At 42.5% G+C, this 22,577-nt stretch overlaps 1 protein-coding gene across 1 annotated transcript in view; it reads left to right on the top strand.

Annotated features, from left to right (window-relative positions):
• LOC308051421 (E3 ubiquitin-protein ligase KCMF1-like) overlaps positions 1-18,604 on the top strand; it is a 70,285-nt gene extending 51,681 nt beyond the window's left edge. The window contains exons 4-7 of the mRNA XM_080361848.1: positions 2,282-2,383; positions 4,893-5,067; positions 16,321-16,600; positions 17,973-18,604. Of these exons, the coding sequence (XP_080217974.1) occupies positions 2,282-2,383; positions 4,893-5,067; positions 16,321-16,600; positions 17,973-18,225 (810 nt within the window). The 3' untranslated portion in view covers positions 18,226-18,604. The remainder of the gene's footprint in view (positions 1-2,281; positions 2,384-4,892; positions 5,068-16,320; positions 16,601-17,972) is intronic.
• The last annotated feature ends 3,973 nt before the right edge of the window (positions 18,605-22,577 follow it).

Below are 22,577 nucleotides of genomic sequence, written 5' to 3'. Positions count from 1 at the left end.
CCCTATTAGCTGTTTTTTTGGACACACACCATTACTGCTGCAGAGGCCATGACTTGTTCCAGTAGCTGACACCACAGGCCAGGGATGCCTGCACTCCTGATCTGACTGGAGTAGTTGGCACCAAATCCACTCATGACAGCCCCTCCAGTATCTAGTACTACAGACACAAAGTTTGTAGTACTGTCATGGTTTAAGGCAAGGCGGCAATAAACCGTGGCAGACACTCTCTGTTATCCCCTCACTTCCCGCCACCCCTTTCCTTTAGATCGGAAAGATGATTGGAAAGATAAGAGGAAAGGAAGAGAGACTTAGACTTCAAGTTAGAGAGTTTTAAAGGGTTTTACTAATGCTACTAATAAATAGAGAATATATACAAAATATACAAAACCAATCTTGAGTTCTTGATGTGGAGTAGGCGTCACTCCAGCAGCAGGAGCTGGGTGTGCGGAGCTGGCGTGGCTCCAGCAGATGCAGGCCAGGCCCCTGGAAGTCATGGGCGGGACTTCACAGCAAACCAGAACCTGGTTGCAGGGATGCAGGGCCTGAGGCCTGTAGATCACAGGCAGACAGACAGGGTCCTCTCTAGATGCTGGCTATGGTCGAAGAGAGCATGACCCTCATGATCACCCTCTTATATAGGGGGTATGACGATTATGGGATGGCATACTTCAGTTGGTCAGTTTTAGTCACCTGTTCCATCCACCCCTCCTCAAACATGCCCCTCTCACAACAGAACGTGGGAAAACTTATCAGTCTTTCTTGGCTACCATAGTAATAAATCTAAGCACGAGCTTCTTCAGCATTCCTTTGGTCTTCTTATCAGCACCGAGTATAGCATCCTAGGAAAAATATGCAGACTAAAACTCAGAAAAGTACAGCCACCTAGAAGAACTTAGCTGAAAGAAAAATCACTAAAAGAGAACCGGTCTTGTTTTTAACAAAACCAGGACAAGTACTCACTCTAGGTCTAGAGAGCTATGGCCCCTCCAACTACTGATGCTAGGACCCTTACTTGTTTGAGTAATTGACACCACAGGCCACAGGGTCACCTACAGCCACAGTCTGACTCCAGTGGCTGGCACCAAATTTCGTTCACATATACAGAGGTCTCACCAATAGCTGACAGTCTTTGCAGCATACATACACGTGGGACAGAGTGAGATTATGTAGAGAGATTGTTAAGATTTAATAAGATATAGGAATACAGGACAGACTGCGGTGATCAGGCTCAGGGCTCAGCCAGACAAACATACTGACCAGCTCTGTTTTACATCTGACTGGCCCACTTTATACCCCTTTCTGTCTACCTTCCCCTTTGTTCCTCCCTGTTCTCCCTTCCCCCTGCATGTCTCTTCAAAGGTTTGTATGGTTCTGTTGATTTCCTCACCCCTCCCAGTCTGGTGTCTGGGGTCTCCCTTCTAGTTTACAGTCTTATCAGTTGCCATGTCCTGGTTGATCTTCCTGTAAGAGTAGTTAAGACTTAACATACTGTGTGGAAGTTTCTCCTTTCTGGGCTTATTAACCTATGATCTGTCAAACTTTAAGGCTGGCCTGCAAAACTGTTGCAAAACACTTTTATGGCACACTTCTCTCAGGTGGATGCAATGTCATTGGGAGGAAAAATAAAAATAACAAATGAAGGTTGCTATGGCAGTAAGTGTCCCTAGACTTTTTAAAAAATGTGTGTTTAGGCTTAAGGAAAAAAGCAAAACTATAATCCCATCTCCCAAAATACTCAATAGGGATAAGGAGTTTCTCTTCTCTGCCAAATCTCTACTTGCACATTACCTCAGTGGGTGGTCTCAGTGGTGATACTTTAATGAATATTCACATCTGGTTTCATTCTCCTTCCCACACTTCTCTGGTGAGATGAATGAGAAGTTGCTCGGGGATTCAAAGAGCAGTAAATTAACTTGATAATGTCATAAGCAGGTACCTACAAGCAGTAATCCTGTGTAACCAGACCTACTGTCTGTGCTGGAATTGACATATAAAGACAAGTTTGAAAGCCAAAACTTTGCAGATCGGATTTGAAAAATTTTACTTTTTGGTTTCCCTGGTATTATTAAAAGCATAATTACAAGGAAAAGTGGATATTAAAAGATACTAAAATTAACAGCTGCATTTGAACACATTTACTGTTTTAAACCTGTGGCTGTTTAAATATAGGATTAGAATGTGATATTTGAAGTATAAGAATCCATGTCAAGTGATCAACTCTGAATTATGTGATTTGTGTAAAGTTGGTTGTGTTTGGTTTTTTCTCACTTTGTTGTTTCAGATCTGTCCAATATGTGCAGCATTACCTGGAGGGGATCCTAATCATGTCACAGATGACTTTGCAGCTCATCTTACACTGGAACACAGGGCTCCTAGAGATTTAATATCCTTTCTTAAGTTGAGGGAGAAGGGATAGACTGTTCTTTATGATAGCTATAACTGCTTGTTTTGACTGCGAATGGGCTTTAGATGTAGCTTGACAATGTGGGTGTGTGTTTTTGTTTTATTCCTGATATCAAAACCTTTTAAAGATGTGTTTGACGCCCAGCTGCTTTTTTTCTGCAGTGCAGTTTTTACCCTTTTTGGTGGTTAGTTCTGATGCCATTTTGTGTATGGGAAAGCAGCAATACAGATGCAATAGTGTATTATAGATAATTAAAAGACTGAAAACAGTAAATTTCACCAAAAGCAAATGTATTATATAATGCTTTGAACTTAGAAATTGAGTGATTTTAAGTGTTTGATTAGTTTTATCACCGTATTTCAATAGGGTTTTTTATTGACTTTTTTAAAGATATAACTAGAAGAGCTATCAGGAGACTTCCTAGGGATTAGGACTGTCTTTCAGTTATCTGCAGATTGTACTGATATAACTACTCTCAATGACTGAAGAGTTCAAACTGTCAGTTTCTTTGCACTTCAAGTACAATTTTCTTTTGTGCTACTTAGGAATAGTAATGTGGCACAAAACTTGATAGTTAATTTTTTTCTGGACTAGCTGTTCCGTGTTGGGTGCTATTTCATGTCTTCTGACAGCTAAGACTAAAAGGAAGAAAAAGGGGGAGAGATTTCCCTCTGTCCAGTCGCTAGCAGTTTAGGAAAGGGTATTCTGCGTAGCAGTTAGAAGGGTTTTGTTTAAGCTGTTTTAAATGGCTACACATGTTTCTTGTGAAGAATCTTGTGCAGCCACTGCAAGATATCACTTTTATCCCTGGGAGACTCTGGACAAACTCTTTAAATTCCAGTTTCTTTCTTAAACAGTTTTCAACTGTTTTACTGCCTTTAGTCTTGACCACGTAAATGGTTCTAGCTTGGTTGTTTTCAGTATATATTTGCAGTGAGTTAAGAGTTCCAAATGCTTTTTTAACCCCAGCACAGTTGGGTGAGACATCAATATACTCTTAACTAGTATTTAAATAATGTTGTTTATTTTAAAAACATTTTAAAAGGTGCAGTTAGCAAGCTACTAAGATCCTTTTCTAAATGGGACCAAGGCTGGAATTTTTCAAAAGATTTATATTAAGGATGTTCTAGTTATCTTAGTTCCCAAATTTAGCTTAAAAAAAATCTCAGATTGGGGGCATTTTTTCTGTCACATATAGCTATGGAAAGCTTTCCAAACTGCGTGAGAGCAGTAATCAATCAGTAGAACGTTAGTGACAATGTTCTGTTGCTACCAGTATCCAGTATCAACAGATTCAGAGGAGGAACAAACTATTCTGTGCTACACAACTATATTCTCTCCCAAGGGAGATTTCCTCCCTCCCCCTAAAACCCTGCAGGTGAAATGTTTTATGCTCTATAGCATAATAGATTTGAAAGAGTCAATTCTTCCTGAAAGTATTTATTATAGTAACTGGATATTCTTGCCAAAAGAAGACTAATAATTTCTCAGTCTTAAATTTCTCAACTCAGCGATATCATGAGGAAATTAATTATATACCATAATTGTACATTGTGGGATAAGTACATTGGGCACCAGTCTGATACAAATAATAGATTTTATACAAGTGATGATAATGCTGGTTTTGAAAATAAGAAAATTTGACATAAGGTAAGCTAAAGCTACTAATTTAGAAATTGGAAAAATAAGATATGTCCAAGGACATTATTTCCTAGCTTAGTAGTTAATTGCACTAGTGCTTCTTAAGATAAAAGGAACCTTTAGCTAGACTGTCTTGGGAGAATCATGTTAACACTCTTCTGGGAAAGATCATCTTTAAATGATTCGCTGATAGTCTCTTAGTATGTATGAAAAAGCTTATATTTCAAGTCATAGCTTTTATAGACATCTCCTAATAAATGTGGGAAATAAAGTGAAAGGGCTTGTTTTCATAATTGAAGCAAATGGAATTTGTTTGAAGAATGAGGGAAGATGAAGCAAAGGGGTATGAGGGAAGTGCTGAATCCTCTGTTGACCTGCAATTCCTTGAAGACTGGAGTGGGTGAAATTCCTTGGATAAAAGCATAAAATGCAATAATTACTGTATGCTCTTGGTAAGAATGGTAATAAAACTTTGTAGATTATTTGCAGTATTTAAATACCCTTCTTTCCCTATTTTGATGTCTATTGAGCAATGTGTTCTGCTGAATATGCATCATCAGTTTAAGTTAGCTAGTAGAAAACGATCCAGAAGGTAGGAAATTCATCCTGACATTTTTTAGACATGATAAAAAGCCTGGGAAAGATGAATTTGGTGCAAACAGCCTCGGTGCTTTGGATTCAGATCTACAGGTCTGACTGGCGCCATAGCTATGATCACAGTACACTTACAAAGTTGAATCATTGTTTTATGAATGAGGAGTAGTGTGTTGCCTAATTATTCCATCTAGTAAATGTTGTTGCTGTTTAACACTTGATAGCAAATGATTTTTCTTAACTGTTTGGTTATGATGAATCTAGTGGCGTTCGTCATGTACGTAGAATGTTTCACCCAGGCCGGGGTTTGGGAGGCCCCCGTGCACGTAGATCAAACATGCATTTTACTAGCAGTTCCACTGGTGGGCTTTCATCTTCTCAGAGTTCATATTCTCCAAGCAATAGAGAAACCATGGATCCTATAGCTGGTAAGAGCTGTGACCACTGATTTTAGCTCAGAGTCCTTAAATAGACTTTGAAACAGAACCCAAGATGATAATAGTTGCCTTTTCTGTGCTTTGAAAAAAAGAAATATATATATATATATAGATATATATATATATACACACACACTTTCAGGTGTTGTAGTTGATGGGTGTAAACTAATGAAAAGTATCCTCAATTGGATTGTCTACAGGGACTGGACCTGAAATTTCTGAAATGAAAAACACTGTCCCTTTAGAGACTTAAAGGCTCATTCCCTTGACTGACCTGTCCACAGGTGGTGTCAAAGAGTGGTTGAAGTTGGAAGGGACCTTTCAAGATCATCTAGTCCAACACCCCCCACCATCCCCAAGCAGGGCCACTTAGAGCAGGTTTCCCAGGACCATGTCCAGTCAGATTTTTAATATCTCTGTGGATGGACTCCACATCCTTCCTGGGCAACCCGTTAGTGTTTTACCACCCTCACGGTAAAAACTGTTTTCTTGTGTTCAGATGGATTCCATTTGTTTTAATTTGTGCTCACTGCCTCTTTCCCTGCCAGTGGGCAGTACACAGAAGAGTCTTTCCTTCATTCCTTCCCATCAGGTATTTATATACACTGATAAGATTCTTCCCTCTTGAGCCTTCTCTTTTCCAGGCTGAAGAGTCCCAGGTCTCTTAGCCTCTCCTCATATGATATGCATGTAATTTTAAATGTAATTGTTTCTAACTACCATTACCTACTTCAATGCATCTAGCTTTAATTTGCCACGTGCATAGAGGTGATAGAGATGAATCTTATTTTTTTAGCACAAACCAAGTGCTGTACTTGATTTCAGCAAGACGAAATTTGTTCAGGTGAAATATTATTGATAGACATTTAAAATGTGCTCAGTTTACTTTCAGAGTACAGTTTGAATGACAGGCTTGCTGATTTTAAGGAGGTCTTTTAACTCTTTAAAAATTCTTAAATAACTATTTTAATAAGCATTTTATATAGAGCTGAGTGACAGGCCTGCCTTAAGGTTGTGCAAGGGGAAGGTAAGCCCAAATTCAACCTTGAGCTGACTGACACAAGAAACTCACGAGACAAAGGAGAATGGACTCTGCTCAGGGCAGTAGGAAGAACCTTCCCCTAAAGTGCCCCTACGTAACAGATACAGTGCTCTGGGGTTGGAGAATGAAGAGCACGTGAGTAATGGACAGGATCCAGGAAAAGCTGACCGTGCAAAATTGATCCAAGCATCCTTCCACAGTAGAACCAGTGCCACTAGAGAAGCACATAAAGTATTAGTAATTGGAGATTGCTTACTGAGAGGTACAGAAGCACTCATTTGCTGTCCAGGCAATTTTTCTAGAGAAGTCTGCTGCCTACCAGGAGCTTGCATTCGTGACATCACTGAGAGGCTGCTGAGCCTGGTGAACCCTATAGATTATCATCCGTTCCTACTATTCCACGTAGGGTCCAATGATACTGTTCTCTGTCCTCCTGGTCAGAGGAAGGGGTTCAGGAAGGAGGAGAAGAATTGAACAGGTGAATGCCTGGCTGTGTGGCTGGTGCCATATTCAAGGTTTTGGCTTCTATGATCATGGGTCTGTCTTTGAGAAGCTGGGTCTCTTGGGAGCTGATGGGATTCACCTGACCAAGTGGGGCAAGAGGGTCTTTGCCAACAAGCTGGCCAGACTTACAAGGAGAGCTTTAAACTAAATTCAGTGGTGCAGGGGGATAGAGTTTTGAGCACCAGACAGGAGCCAGGGGTTGCTGGTGTATTAGGAACCAACAGGGAAACACCTGTGAAAAGCCTCAAAGGAATTAGGGCATGTTCCTCTAAAAAGGTGACAAGGCTGATAGCCCAGCTGAAGTGCCTCTAGGCCAATGCACACAGCATGGGTAACAAAGAGGAGGAACTGGAATCCACTGTGCAGCTAGAAAGCTATGATGTAATAGCTATTGCTGAAACTTGATGGGGCAAATCATGACTAGAGTGCTACAATTGATGGCTATAGGCTGTTCAGAAGGGACAGTCAAGAAAGGAGGAGGGGTGGGGGGTTTGCCCTCTATCTAAACAAAAAAAAAAAAAAAAAAAAGGGTTGACTGCACAGAGCTTTCTTTGAAAAACAGCAATGAGCAGGTTGAGAGATTATGGGTAAAACATAGGGGCCAAGTCAACAAAGGAAACCTCGTGGTTGGTGCTTACTACAGGCTGCCCAATCAAGGGGGGATGCTTCAACTGCAGGAAGCATCACACTCGCAAGCTCTTGTCCTGCTGGGGGATTTCAATAAATTAATTTCTTAATCCAGGTGACAGACAGCCCAACCAGAGGAGAAGGGTTACTGGAACTCTTGCTCATCAACACAGTTGTTTAAGGAACTAGTGGAAGGGACCTCCTGGGAAACTACCCTTGGGGCTGAAGGAGCAGAAGAGAGCTGGCAGCTGTTTAAGGACATTTTCTCAGAGCTCTAGATTCCCACGTGTAAGAAATCAGGCAAGGAAGGCAGGAGATCAGCATGGCTAAGGACCTCCTGGTGAAACTAAAGCATATGAAGGAAATGCACAGGCAGTGGAACCAGGGACGTGTATCCTGGGGAGAATATAGAGAGGCTGCCTGGATGTGTAGAAATGGGACCAGGAAAGCTAAGGCACAGCTGCAGCTGAATTTGGTGAGGGATGTGAAGAATAATAAGAAGGGCTTCTACAGGTATGTTGGCCAGAAAAGAAAGATTAAAGAAAATGTACACCTCCTGATAAATAAGACAGGGGAGCTGGCGACAACTGACACAGAGAAGGCTGAGATACTCAAAAATTTTTTTGCCTCATTTTTCAGTGGTAATCTCTCTTCCCACACCTCTCAGTCCCCTGAACCTCAAAGCAGGGACTGGGGGAATGAAGTCCCCCCCCATCGTAGGAGAAGATCAGGTTTGAGACTGTGCGAGGAACCTGAACGTACACTAGTCCATGGGACCCGACAAGATGTATCCCAGGGTCCTGAGGGAATTGGCTGATGTAGTTGCCAAGCCCCTCTCCATCATATTTGAAAAGTCATGGTAGTTGGGCGAGGTCCCCAGTGACTGGAAAAAGGGAAACAACCCTAGGAACTCCCGACCGGTCAGCCTCACCTCTGTACCCAGTAAGATCATGGAACAGATCTTCCTGGAAGACATGTCAAGGCATATGGAAGGCAGAGAGGTGATCAGAGGCAGCGAACATGGCTTCAGCAAAGGCAAATTTGTGCCCGACTAATCTAGTGGGGTTCTACAATGGAGTGATTGCATCAGATTTCTGTAAGGCTTTTGATATGGTCCCCCATATCATTCTTGCCTCTGAACTGGATTTGACTGATGGACTGTTCAATAGATAAGGAATTGGCTGGATGGCTGTATCCAAAGAGTTCTAGTCAGTGGCTCAATGTCCAAGTGGAAACCAGTAACGAGTGGTGTCCCTCAAGGATCTGTGCTGGGACCGATACTGCTTAATATCTTCATCAACGATGTAGACAATGGGATCGAGTGCACCCTCAGCAAGTTTGCGGATGACACCAAGCTGAGTGGTGCAGCTGATATGCTAGAGGGAAGGGATGCCATCCAGAGGGACCTGGACAGGCTTGAGGAGTGGGCCCGTGTGAACCTCATGAAGCTCAACAAGGCCAAGTGCAAGTTTCTGCACCTGGGTTGGGGGATCAATGCAGCCTGGGGGATGAACGGATTGAGACCTTATTGCAGCCTTTCAGCAATTAAAGGGGGCTCATAAGAAAGGCAGAGAGAGACTTTTTACCAGGGCCTGTAGCGACAGGACAAGGGACAACGGTTTTAAACTGAAAGAGGATAGGTTTAGATTGGACATAAGGAAGAATTTCTTTTATGATGAGGGTGGTGAGACACTGTGACAGGTTGCCCAGGCAAGTTGTGGATGCCCCATAATTGGAAATGTTCAAAGTCAGGTTGGATGGGGCTTTGAGCAACCTGATCTAGTGAAAGATGTCCCTGCCCATGGCAGGGGGGTTGGACAAGATGATCTTTAAAGGTCTCTTCCAACCCAAACCATTCTTTGATTTCTGTGTCATGTTTTGGTCCGGTTTAGGAGAATTTTCAAGAGGGAGATGTTTCATGGCTCATTTTTAACTTCCAACAATCACGCAGGAATGTTTTTAGGATTTACAGATATAATCTCTTCAGTATTTTTTCAACTTTGTGATTTTCAATAATAAGTTCTCTATAAAGAGGTAAAAATAAAAATTGATGGAGAAGTTGTTTTTTAAAAGAGCTGTAATTTGTCCTAATGTAAAATCTTAAGACATCAATCTTATGCTTGTATAGTGAAAGATAAGTGCCAGGGAAACTTCAGAACTTTCTGCACTTAGATAAGTTCCTGCTATTATCTTCCTTTGCTTCAGATCCTGGAAAAGGCATGAATGTTTAAACTGTAACTTCTTATTGTTAGGCTGTGATTCCTTGAGAGGCAGTGAACTAACTTAAAAGTACATTGCTTTTGAAAGAGGAAGCTGCAGCTCCACACATCCCCCCCCCCCCCCCCCCCCCCCCCCCCCCGCCGGCCCTTTCAATAGGCATTGTTCCTTTGCCTCTGTTGTGCTGGCTGCTCTTCAGACCATCTGTGAGCTGATTTAACTCACTGAAATAAGCAGAAAAATAACAGAAAAATTTAGATCAGGTTGATCAGGTTGCTCAAGGCCTCATTCAGTTGAGTTTTAAATGCCTCCAAGGACAGAGATCCTACAACCTTTCTGAGCAACCTGTTCTAGTGTTTAAGAGCCTTAATATTTTAAAAGGGGGTAGTGGGGGGAATGTCACGGGTTAACCCGAGCTAGTAATACAACCATGATAGCTGCTCGCTCACCCTCTCCCCCACGCCTCTCAACAGGGGAGAGAATCAAAAGGGAAAGGAGAAAACGGGATTGAGATAAACACAGTTTAATAAAATAACAAAATACTAATACATTACTAGTAAATATATATATAAAATAGAAATAAAAGATACTTAAGGCAATTCCTCATGAACACGCTGAGCAGCCAGTTCTAGGAAACAGCCCGGTCCCAGCAGCTGATCCCAAAGAGAGAGAAGAGAGGAAAAAGGCAGAAAAGCCCAGAGGCCTCTGCAAAATGGCAGAAGGCCGGGCTAAACGTCCCAAACGAGCTTCCCGGCTACCCCAGAGAGAGAGAGAGAGAGAGAAGAACCAGAGAGACCGGTAGAGCCAAAACTGGAAGGTCCCACTCTTATATCCGAAGCATGATGCTAATGGGATGGAATACTCTCATTGATCAGTCTGGACGTCAGTCAATCTCTGGCCCCCCTTCCTCAACACCTGTAAGCAGGGTGCTCAGAATGTCCTTGGCTCGCAGACCAGAGCAATTAAAAACATTAGCTCTGTGCTGGGGTGTTATCTGCTTGTTCTCAAACTAAGTCCAAATAATGAGCATTCTAGCTATGAAAAAGAAAGGTTTCTAACTGCATGAAAAAAATTAACCCATTTTCAGTCAAACCAGCACATTCCACCCCTTATTCCATACCATTCGCGGCATGCTTAGGCCTTATTAATACATTCCACCATTTTTAGTACATAGTGCTTACCTTGGCGGGTTTGTGGAAGTATAGTATAATCAATTTGCCAAGCCTCTCCATACTTATATTTTAACCGTCGCCCCCCACACCATACAGGCTTTAACCGTTTGGCTTGTTTGATTTTGGTGCATGCTTCACATTCACGAATAACCTGTGAAATAGTGTCTATAGTCAAGTCCACCCCTCGATTACGAGCCCATTTCTGTGTTGCATCTCTTCCTTGATTCCCTGAAGCATCATGGGCCCACCGAGCTAGGAAAAGTTCACCTTTATGTTGCCAGTCCAAATCCACCTCAGCTACTTGGATCTTAGCAGCTTGATCCGCTTGCTGGTTGTTTCGATGTTCCTCAGTGGCTTGACTTTTAGGCACGTGAGCATCTACATGACAAACTTTTACAGGCAGGCTCTCTAGCCGGGCAGCAACGTCTTGCCACAGTGTGGCAGCCCAAATGGGTTTACCTCTGCGCTGCCAGTTGCTTCTCTTCCATTGCTGTAGCCACCTCCACAAGGCATTTGCTACCATCCATGAGTCGGTGTAGAGATAAAGCACTGGCCACTTTTCTCGCTCAGCAATGTCCAAAGCCAGCTGGATGGCTTTCACTTCTGCAAATTGACGTGATTCACCTTGTCCTTCAGTGGCTTCTGTGACTCGTCATGTGGGACTCCACACAGCAACTTTCCACCTCCGATGTTTTCCTACGAGACCGCAGGATCCATCTGTGAACGGTGCATACTGCTTTCCAGTCTTAGATAGTTTATTATACGGTGGCGCTTCTTCAGCATGTGTTATTTCCTCCTCATCTGGTGACATTCCATAGTCTTTACTTTCTGGCCAGTCTGTGATCACTTCTAAGATCCCTGGACGATTGGGACTCCCTATTCGAGCTCGTTGTGTGATCAATGCAATCCACTTACTCGACGAAGCATTGGTTGCATGGTGCGTAGAGGGAACCTTCCCTTTGAACATCCAGCCCATCACTGGCAGTCAAGGTGCCAGAAGAAGCTGTGCTTCCCTTCCAATCACTTCTGCAGCAGCTTGGACCCCTTCATATGCTGCTAGTATCTCTTTTTCAGTTGGAGTATAGTTGTCCTCGGATCCTTTGTATCCTCGACTCTGAAAACCTAAGGGTCGACCTCGAGTTTCCCCTGATGGTTTGTGCCAGAGGCTCCAGGTAGGGCCGCTATCTCTGGCTGCAGTGTAGAGCACATTTTTAACATCTAGTCCAGTCCAGACAGGCCCAAGGGCTACCGCATGAGTTTCCTCACACTTAATTTGTTCAAAGTCTTGCTGTTGTTGTTCAAGGCCCCACTCAAAATCTTTCTTCTTCCAAGTCACTTGACAGAGAGGGCTCACAATTTGGATGTAGTCAAGAATATGCATTTTCCAAAAACCTACAATGCCCAAGAAAGTCTGTGTCTCCTTTTTATTAGTAGGTGGAGACATACCTGCAATTTTCTTGATGACATCCATTGGGATCTGACGATGCCCATCTTGCCATTTTATTCCTAAAGAATGGATCTCTCGTGCAGGTCCCTTGACCTTGCTTCATTTTATGGCAAAACCAGCATTCCAAAGAATCTGAAATATTCTCTCACCTTTCTCGAAGACTCCTTTCGCTGTGTCGCCCCATACAAAGATGTCATCAATATATTGCAAGCGTTTTGGGGCTTTACCTTGTTCCAGTGTGGTTTGGATCAGTCCACGGCAGATGGTAGGACTGTGTTTCCACCCCTGGGGCAAGCAATGCCGCGTGTACTGGATGCCCCTCCAGGTGAAAGCAAACTGCGGCCTGCACTCTGCTGCTAAAGGAATAGAGAAAATCGCATTAGCAATGTGAGTTGTGGCATACCACTTGGCTGCCTTTGACTGCAGGTCAAATTGCAGTTCTAAGGTGTCAGGCACAGCAGCACTCAATGGTGGCGTAACTTCATTCAGGCCACGATAGTCTCCACTTGTCACTAGACTTATGCACTGGCCAAATTGGGCTGTTAAAAGGTGAGCGAGTCTTACTGATCTCACCCTGGCTTTCCAGTTGACAAATCGACTTCTGGATAGGAATCAAAGAGTCTCGATTGGTGCAATATTGCTGGCGATGCACCGTCGTAGGTAGCAATTGGCACCTGCTGATCGTCAACCCTCAGCAGTCCTACAACAGAAGGGTCCTCTGAGAGACCAGGCAAAGGAGACAGCTGTTCAGTATTGTCAGTGTCCACAGCTGCTATGCCAAATGCCCACCTATACCCTTTTGGGTCCTTAAAATACCCTCTCCTGAGGTAGTCTATGCCAAGGATGCACGGAGCATCTGGGCCAGTCACAATGGGATGCTTTTGCCAGTTTTTCCCAGTTAGGCTCATTTCAGCCTCTATTATAGTCAGTTCCTGGGATCCCTCAGTCACTCCAGAAATACTGATAGTGTTCCTTTGTAGTTTGAGGGGATTATCGTGCACTGAGAACCAGTGTCCACCGAAGCTTTGTACTCCTGGGGTTGTGTTGTACCAGGCCATCGTATCTGCACAGTCCAGTAAACTCTGTTGTCCCTTTCCTCTGCCTGGCTGGAGGCAGGGCCCCTCTAATTTGTGTTTTGCACAGTCTCTGGGTATGAATTAGAGGTTCCTTCAAGAGCATCAGAATCTCTTCTACCCCTTCTGGAAACTGGAGCAGCCATTTTCCTAGGAGTTTTTCCTTTTAACTCAAGTACTAGTTCCTGGAGTTCCAAGGTAGGTCTTCCATCTCATCTCCTCATGTTTTCTCCCTGGTCACGTAGGAAAAACCACAGTGTGCCTCTCTTTGTGTACTTCTTCTGTCCCCTCTCTTGAGATTGGAAGTGCCTTCTCCTAATAGCTGAAACAGGTTCATACAGGTCATGAATGGAACCTGTCCTCTCTGAGTGCTTTGATTTCTCGCAGCAGCTTTTTAAACCGGTCATCAGATTTTTCGCACAGTTTCCCCACAGTCGAGACACAAGCCCATAGAGAGCTAGCGAGGCTGTCCTCAAAGTCCCGAAGCTGCTTAATCACTTCAGCAGTGTTTTGTTGAGCTGCAGCTGTCCAGGTCGTTGATGCCAATGACTTAACATATGACGGTGGTGCGCTTTGTACAAACCTGCGCCACATAGGGTCATGTACAAAGGATTCTATCTGGATCTGTCCCCTCTTGGCTGTTTGGCTCAAAATAGATGATCTCCTGCACAGCTAATTCTCTCAGGAACTGGATACCTCTCTCCATAGTATTCCATTTCCCTGGATTACATATAACATCTTCCTTGAAGGGAAACCTTGCCTTCATGGCTGTCAGGAGTCGACTCCAGAGCATGGAGGAGTCTTTCTCTCTTGAAATTGCCCTACCAAGGGTGGCATCCCTTGACAGAGATCCCAGCTGCTTGGCTCCCCTACCTTCTAGTTCCAGACCATCAGCTCCGTTATCCCAGGATCGGAGCAGCCAGCTAACAACATTCTCGCCTTCACGAGGACTGAAGTCTTTCCTTTCTTATATCCGAAGCATGATGCCAGTGGGATGGAATACTCTCATTGATCAGTCTGGATGTCAGTCAGTCTCTGCCCCATGTCTGCCCCCCCTTCCTCGACACCTGTAAGCAGGGTGCTCAGAATGTCCTTGGCTCTCAGACCAGAGCAATTAAAAACATTGGCTCTCTGCTGGGGTGTTATCTACTTGTCCTCAAGCATGCTAGCTATGAAAAAGAAAGGTTTCTAACTGCATGAAGAAAATTCACCTATTTTCAGTCAAACCAGCACAGAGGGGATGCGGAAAATAAACCCCTTTGGATGTAATTGTATTTTCCCATGTTTCCCTTGTCTGACTCTTGTCCTATTGCTGTGTGCCTCTGAGAAGAGTCTAGCTTAGTCTTGTTTTTCCAGGCTGAACAAACCCAGTTCTCCTGCTCTTTCCTCATGTACTGTGTTCCAGCCTCCTGATCATCTTGGTGACCCTCCACTTGGCTTGCTCTGTTATGTCACATGGCCCTAAACTGGAACCTAAAACTGGACACAGTACTCTGGACGTGGCTTCACTAGTGCCAAATAGAGGGAGAGAATCACTTCCTGGAACCTTCTGGCTGCACTCCCACTTCTAAAAATGTCCCAGCAAAAGAGAATTAAAAACTTTCTGTCATCTTAGTGAGTTAAGTTAGGTCGTGGGTCTGTAAAGCACTAGAGTTGGTGCAAGAAGGGAGGATGTCTGTGTGTCCTGGGTGTTAGTTCAGCTGAGTTAAATGTGAAGTGGCTGCCTTGGTTTGTTTCAGCCTCATGAGGCCTTCCCATTTAGGAGCATGTATAATAAAATGGTATTCGTTCTCTCTCTCTCTTTTTTTTTTTTTTTTTGCATTCAGAGAATGTAATGCAGCCTGGCTGGGGGTCTGTGTCATGCCAAGCCTGTGTCTCAAATTCACATCTGCTACCAGGGTTCTGTTAAGTTGAACTCAAAGTGATCTTGCAAACAGAGAGGATAAATACATCTGTTTTACTTGGCAGTGTTATAAGTCTTCCTTTGTATTGGGGCAATAATTAATTAGTACATACTACCAGAAGTTAGAACTTGTGCTTTTAACAGACCTGTAAACATTATTTATTTTTCTCCTTGTCGTGATTATCAGTAATTAGTGAAATAAAATATTATTGGTAGTTAATCTTGATGTGATTGGCTGTGCTGATTAAAAGTGACTTGAGCATTTACTGTTGGCATTCCAAGTGTTCCTGATGCAATGAGATACTGCATTATGCTTTATTCCCCTAAGAAAAGCCTAGTTTCAAAGCAAGATAAAGTAAGATGGAAGGAAAATTTTGAGGAGCTGTAATAACAACTTGCAGCTTTAATGAAGGTTAGATGGATGGGGAGAGGGAATCTCCTACTTCTGCCCTCCTTGTATCAAACACAACAAAGTAGTACTCACAACCTTGGGTGGAATATAATCTATGGTAAATCACTGAGCAATAACTTATTATTAACATTTATTTTGGGAAAAGCTTAGCATGGACAGAATTTGTCACAGTCTTGAATTTTGGAGGGAAGGGATCCAGGCTAGACGTATTTATTTATTTAATCGTTACAATTTATCTTTTTTCCGGCAGAGGTCAAAAGTCTAACAACAAGCCCTGCTGTGGTCAAATATTTTTCATATAATGCAACATTTGAAAAACCTTTCTGAACTGGATATTTTCTAAAAATGTCTGAAATTATGCTGTAATGTTTGTCATTTCTGTAGCACAGCTTCCCTCTGGAATACGCATTGAAGGTGCATTGGGGGATATAAAGCCACCAACCGAAGTCAGAATTGAAGTGGTTTCTTAGTCAATAACTATTTTGACTCAAAGATAAAATTTTACAGAATTGTTGCACAGGATATTGCTTATATGGTGTTCCCTATAGGTTGACTTTTATTTGTTTAAAAAGCTATAAGCTTTGACTCTCTTATTTGTGCACAGTTCTTTACTCTAGATCATTCGTAATTTTCCTTACCCTATGGGCTTTGAGACACGGGATGCTTGTAATGAATAGCCCATAAAGCTTTTCAAATCAATATGATTCGTTCATTAATGTCATTGATGAAAGGTTTAAGAAAGCAAAGGAATTGATATACTGGTATTCAGGACATATTTATGCTGTTATGTGATATGTATTTAAACAGATTTCAGTTTCACTGTAGAAACTTCTCTCTTTTCTGGCAGAGCTTTTATCTCAGTTATCAGGCGTGAGACGTTCTGCAGGGCAGCTCAGTTCTTCTGGCCCTTCTGCTTCTCAGTTACAGCAGCTGCAGATGCAACTGCAGCTGGAGCGACAGCATGCACAAGCAGCAAGACAACAACTGGAGACTGCACGCAATGCGACTAGACGCACTAACACGAGCAGCATCCCCACCACTCTTACACAATCTATAGCAGCAACCAATACATCTAACACAGAAAGCAATCAACAGACTATACAGAATTCCCAGTTTCTTCTTACAAGGTAACTTGTCCTATGGTTTTAACTCTTCTGCCATTTCTGTTTTCCTTGGTCCTGTTATGGACAATGCCAGATCCCTAATGAAGTTTGTAGTTGAGATGCTATGCTTTTGTTTGCATTTGTAACAACTCCTTTTGAACCCTGCTGTGTGTTTCTTCCTAGACAATGCATAAATATTACTTGCTGTTTCTCAATTTGAAGAGAAACATAAGGGATATTACTTTGGTAAACTGTGCTTGTTTACCCTACTACTTCTGATAAAACGGGAGCCTTTGCAATAATATGTTTCAAACTTTTATACTGCTAATGTGAGGGGAGAGAACTTAAAAAGTAGTTTTATTTAATAGGAAATGAATCTTTAATGAAGGCTGAAGGTTGAATAGAGGTTTATATATAAAGTATTTTGGATGATAAAAGCAAATATGGAATGTGCTATTAATAAGCAGAATACATACCCGTTTCAGAAAGTGTAGTTAGATCATAGAGTTCAATAGAATAGAATAGAATAGAATAGAATAGAATAGAATAGAATAGAATAGTTCAGCTGGAAGGGACCTACAATGATTACGTAGTCCATTCTGCTATTGAAGAGTTGCGCGCTCTCATTCCAGCTCTTTTAGGAGGTTTAAAATATTGATTTTCTGGATTCAAGGCGGGGGGGAGTGTTTTTCAATCACATATTGAGAAAGAGCACAGGTATTTAAACAGTTTCTGTGTCTAGAAACCTGAGTTGGGACAAGTTATTGCTGTCATGCCAATTTTTGTCAAAACTTGTGATAACATCTCAATCCAAAACTTTCTGAAAATAATAACCTTAGCGAAAGTATCTGCAAATGTCAGCCACTGATCCTATGAGCTAGGATAGAACTGGAGCAAGCAATTGCCTTGTTTCTATTAGGTGATGGTGCATGCACTGATAAGTGAAGTGAATGATGTACTGTGCTTTGGGAATCTCTGGGCATTATGTGTGTAGTAATGTATTTTGCATCATGCTTGCATTTAGAAGTTGTCCTGGGGACAAAATGAGCGCTTAAGGGATAACTAGAGAATCTTAACACCCCTTAAAACAAAACTCTTCTGAAGGAAAAGAAACTTCAGGAATAGCTATTTTTTTCCTTCAGGCTTAGAATGTACTTCTACGAAGATTTTTGAAGCATCTAGGAACAAGTTTGTTAAATGTCTGTATTCTTGCATCAGGAGTTGTCAAATCTGTACATGTTGAAAGAATTGCAGCAGTACCTAGGTTGTTCTCAAAGGAATGGCTTTCAAATGTTATTCAGCATGTTTCAGTCCAGCTGTTTAGGAAATTAGTGAAAGCTCATTTTGTTGATGATACCACTAAGCCCGTCTTCTTTCTTTCTGTGCTGCTATGCAGGTTGAATGATCCTAAGATGTCAGAAGCAGAGCGTCAATCAAAGGAAAGCGAACGGGCAGACCGCAGCTTGTTTGTTCAGGAGCTTCTGCTGTCCACTTTGATGCGGGAAGAAAGTTCCTCCTCAGATGAGGATGAACGGAGAGAGGTTGCTGATTTTGGTGCTATGGGCTGTGTAGATATTATGCCTCTAGATGTTGCTTTAGAAAACCTAAATTTAAAAGAGAATAATAAAGGAAATGAGCCTCCTCTTTGATGACATCCCACTTTACAGACAATGTCCTCTGTGCTGTATTTGCCAATGAAAGTGGACAACAACTATCTTGGGTTTGTTTTGGTGATTGTAATTCCAGGTCTGTCACTCTTGTTACATTGTGTACATTCAAAGGAAGAGAGAAAAGATATATACGATAATCATTTCCACTTAACCAATTTTTACTTTTAGCAGGTAAATATAGGTTGCAGTGCGGAGAAAACAGCTCTGCATCCTGTAGCTTGACGTGCAAAAAGCTCTCCTAATACTCCACATTCAAACTGAAGAGGAAAAAATGAAAAGTCTCTAATGAAGCTGCTGTGTGTATTTATGAATATTAATAAATAAAAATTGCTTGGATGGTTTACCTTAACTACTGCTTTTTTTTTTTTTTGCAGCGTATATGAGTTTTAGTGACCTTGTCATTTAAAAAAATGTGAGTACAATGAGTAAAACTATAAACCCCCAAAGCTTTTCAATTATTCAAAGGTAATGTGACAAAAGAAAAATATTAATGCTCACTAGCAGTTTGTGGCCATGAAGTAGCCTTTGAGTAACACATGACCAATGACCTTTTTATGTGCTCTCCCTGCATATTAATTGAAACTCTGGGCCATATAAAACTAACACTAGAGGCAATGTAGGCCCACTGACGAATGGGGTGGGTGCCCTGGTGGCAGAAGATACAGAGGAGGCAGAGTTACTGAATGCCTTCTTTGTCTCTGTCTACTCTGCCAAAGGCTGTCCTGAGGAGCCCCGTACCCCTGAGGCCCCAGAGGAAGGCAGGACAATGGAGGAGTCTGCCTTGGTTGATGAGGACTGGGTTAGGGAGAGGTTAGGCAATCTGGACATTCATAAATCCATGGGTCCGGATGGGATGCACCTGCAAGTGCTGAGGGAGCTGGCTGAAGTCATTGCTAGGCCACTCTCCGTCATATTTGCTAAGTTGTGGGAAACGGGAGAGGTACCTAAGGACTGGAGGAAAGCAAATGTCACTCCAGTCTTCAAAAAGGGCAAGAAAGAGGACCTGGGTAACTATAGATTGGTCAGCCTCACCTTCATCCCTGGAAAGGTGATGGAACGACTTATCCTTGGTGGCATCTCAAGGCATTTCAAGAATAAGACGGTCATTAGGGGCAGTCAACATGGCTTCACCAAGGGGAAGTCGTGCTTAACCAACCTCATAGCCTTTTATGAGGACATAATGAGGTGGACAGATGATGGCAGAGCGGTGGATGTGGTCTACCCTAATTTCAGTAAGGCATTTGACACAGTCTCCCACAGCATCTGCAGCGATGAGGAATGACGCATGCAGACGCAGACAGAGATGCACAGACACGGAGTTCTAGTTAGCAGCGAGAGCAGAGCTAGGCAGAGCTGAGCAGAGCTGAGCCAGGCTGAGCTGACTTTTATTAACAGTTCTCAATTTATCGGTGTACAGATATGGACCTGGACTAAGGGGTTAGACAGGATGTTTTTTCAAAAGATGTTATCCCAAACACACCACCCTCGTGACTGTTTTCAGTCACGTTCCCATGCATATCTTGTGGGCACCGTTCCAACCCACTCATTCACACGCCCAGGCCCTTTATATTTTGACTAGTTGCTGTGATCTAATTATGTTACTATTATTTCTTCTTTGACCGTCCGGATGGTCGTGTTAGTATTGATCTTACTTTATCATCCAGGTGGCTGGAACCACACATCTTGCTTTCCCACATCTTGCTTTCCTACAGCATCCTTTCTGCTAAACTGAGGAAGTGTGGTCTGGACGACCAGGTAGTGAAGTGGACTGGGAACTGGCTGAAGGAAAGAAGCCAGAGAGTTGTGGTCAATGGAGCGGAGTCTAGTTGGAGGCCTGTATCTAGTGGAGTGCCTCAAGGGTGAGTACTGGGACCAGTACTATTCAATATATTCATCAATGACTTGGATGAGGGAATAGAGTGCACTGTCAGCAAGTTTGCTGATGACACCAAACTGGGAGGAGTGGCTGACATGCCAGAAGGCTGTGCTGCCATCCAGCAAGACCTGGACAGGCTGGAAAGTTGGGCAGGGAAAAATTTAATGAAATATAACAAGGGCAAGTGTAGAGTCTTGCATCTGGGCAGGAACAACCCCAGGTCCCAGTATAAGTTGGGGAATGACCTATTAGAGAGCAGTGTAGGGGAAAGGGACCTAGGGTCCTGGTGGACCGCAGGATGACCATGAGCCAGCACTGCGGCCTTGTGGCCAGGAAGGCCAATGGCATCCTGGGGTGTATTAGAAGGGGGGTGGTTAGTAGGTCGAGAGAGGCTCTCCTCCCCCTCTTCCCTGGCGAGACCCCATCTGGAATATTGTGTCCAGTTCTGAGCCCCTCAGTTCCAGAAGGATAGGGAACTGCTGGAGAGAGTCCAGCGCAAAGCCACAAAGATGATTAAGGGAGTGGAGCATCTCTCGTATGAGGAAAGGCTGAGGGAGTTGGGTCTCTTTAGCTTGGAGAAGAGGTCACTGAGGGGTGACCTTATTAATGTTTAGAAATATGTAAAGGGTGAGTGTCACGAGGATGGAGCCAGGCTCTTCTCTGCGACAACCAATGATAAGACAAGGGGCAATGGGTACAAACTGGAACACAGGAGACTCCACTTAAATTTGACAAGAAACTTCTTCACAGTGAGGGTGACAGAACACTGGAACTGGCTGCCCAGGGAGGTTGTGGAGTCTCCTTCTCCAGAGACATTCAAAACCCACCTAGACGCCTTCCCGTGTAACCTCATCTAGGTGTTCCTGCTCCGGCGAGGGGATTGGACTAGATGATCTTTCGTGGTCCCTTCCAATCCCTAGCCTTCTGTGATTATGCTGTCTTAGTTCTAAGCCTTCCCAGTCCTTATCTTTTTGAGATATTTATGTGTTTGCTTCATAGTTTGCAGAGACTCCTTTGTATCGGGAGAGCTTGAGGATTTGACTTCCCAGATATCTCCATACATTACAATTGAATTTCTAATGCTAACTTCCTATCCAACTTTATTTATTGGGGTTTTGGGTTATATTTCTGACATGAAAAATAAAGCCTTTTTAATTGAGTCATGCTCCCTATCTGCCTATACTGTTAATCCTTTAAGGGGTTTTTTTAATGGATTATTATAATAGCCCCAAAGCAAGGGACAGAAAGGCCTTAGTTATTTGGAATGTAAAGTTAGCTTATAAAGATAAAAATGCACACAACTTCTGAGAATTAGACTTGAAAATCTGATGATGTTCCTAAGAGAACTGTGATATGCATGTTAATCTAAGATAACAGCAACAAAAGAAGCTACCCCATAGGTTAACGTTTGAGTTCCATTCTCATTTTCTCAGTTCTCAAATTCTGATCACTTCCATCTAGTACAGTATTAGCATTGTTTTTCTTTTAGTCTCTGCAACAGAAAATATTTTAAGGGAACTTTTTACACTGGTCTTCTGCTTATCTCAGGAGTTACCTTCAATAAAGATTCATTTTTAATTGACTGTTGAGGATGTTAAAAAAAAAAACCAACAAAATCACAACTGCAGTCTTTCCGGACACATCTTCTGCAAGTTACAGAAAGACTCAGTTCAATAAAGCATTTTAAGGACTGTTTTTCAGTTGATTCTTTGGTGATGATGTATTATCCAGATAGCTGTAGAAGAAATTCTGGAATTAAACTGTCCTTCACAACTGTATGCAAAGTCATTTCATGGTGAAACCCTGAGTGATTTACATAAACACTTTTTTTAAAGTGCATATTCTGTGCATGTAGCAGTGATTAAGCACGTAAACTTATAGTACATGCATTGAATTTCCAGGAAAGGCCCATTTAAAATCAGTATCTTGACGTATATTATTTTTTATTTTAAATCTATATGTAGTTGGTCTATTGAGGATGTTTACATTGCAGGGTTTGCAAACTCCATTCTGCTTTTACATAAAGCACTTGGAAAGCCCGCAAACTCTTACTGTCCATGTTTATGATTAGAATCTGAGTATCTGCTGGCTTACATTTAAAATTAAATTTAGTTACTGCATTAACTCCTCTAAGAATCACAAGTGTGTTAGATTTTGTTAGCTTAGAAATAATGCCAAACAGCAACTGGGAGGGTGTTGTTCTAGCACTCTGCTGATGAGTATTTGCAAGGAAGTGTTCTTCATTGAAAGAACATTTCCCAGAATTATATTTTTGTTACTTTCAAATTACTGATGCTTATTTTCACAATGCTGTGTGCTATAGTGAAAATAGCCTTTGAGAACATTTCAAGGGGAGCCTGGAGGGGATATCACATAATTTCCTACCTTAAGACCATCACTTCAGAAAAGAGGGGCCTTGCATTTGGCATACCTGACAGTCATAAGGAGTCTGTTG

Source organism: Nesoenas mayeri, assembly GCF_963082525.1.
Source record: "Nesoenas mayeri genome assembly, chromosome: W".
Classification (NCBI taxonomy): Eukaryota; Metazoa; Chordata; class Aves; order Columbiformes; family Columbidae; genus Nesoenas; species Nesoenas mayeri.
This window is presented reverse-complemented; position numbering and strand designations above follow the sequence as displayed.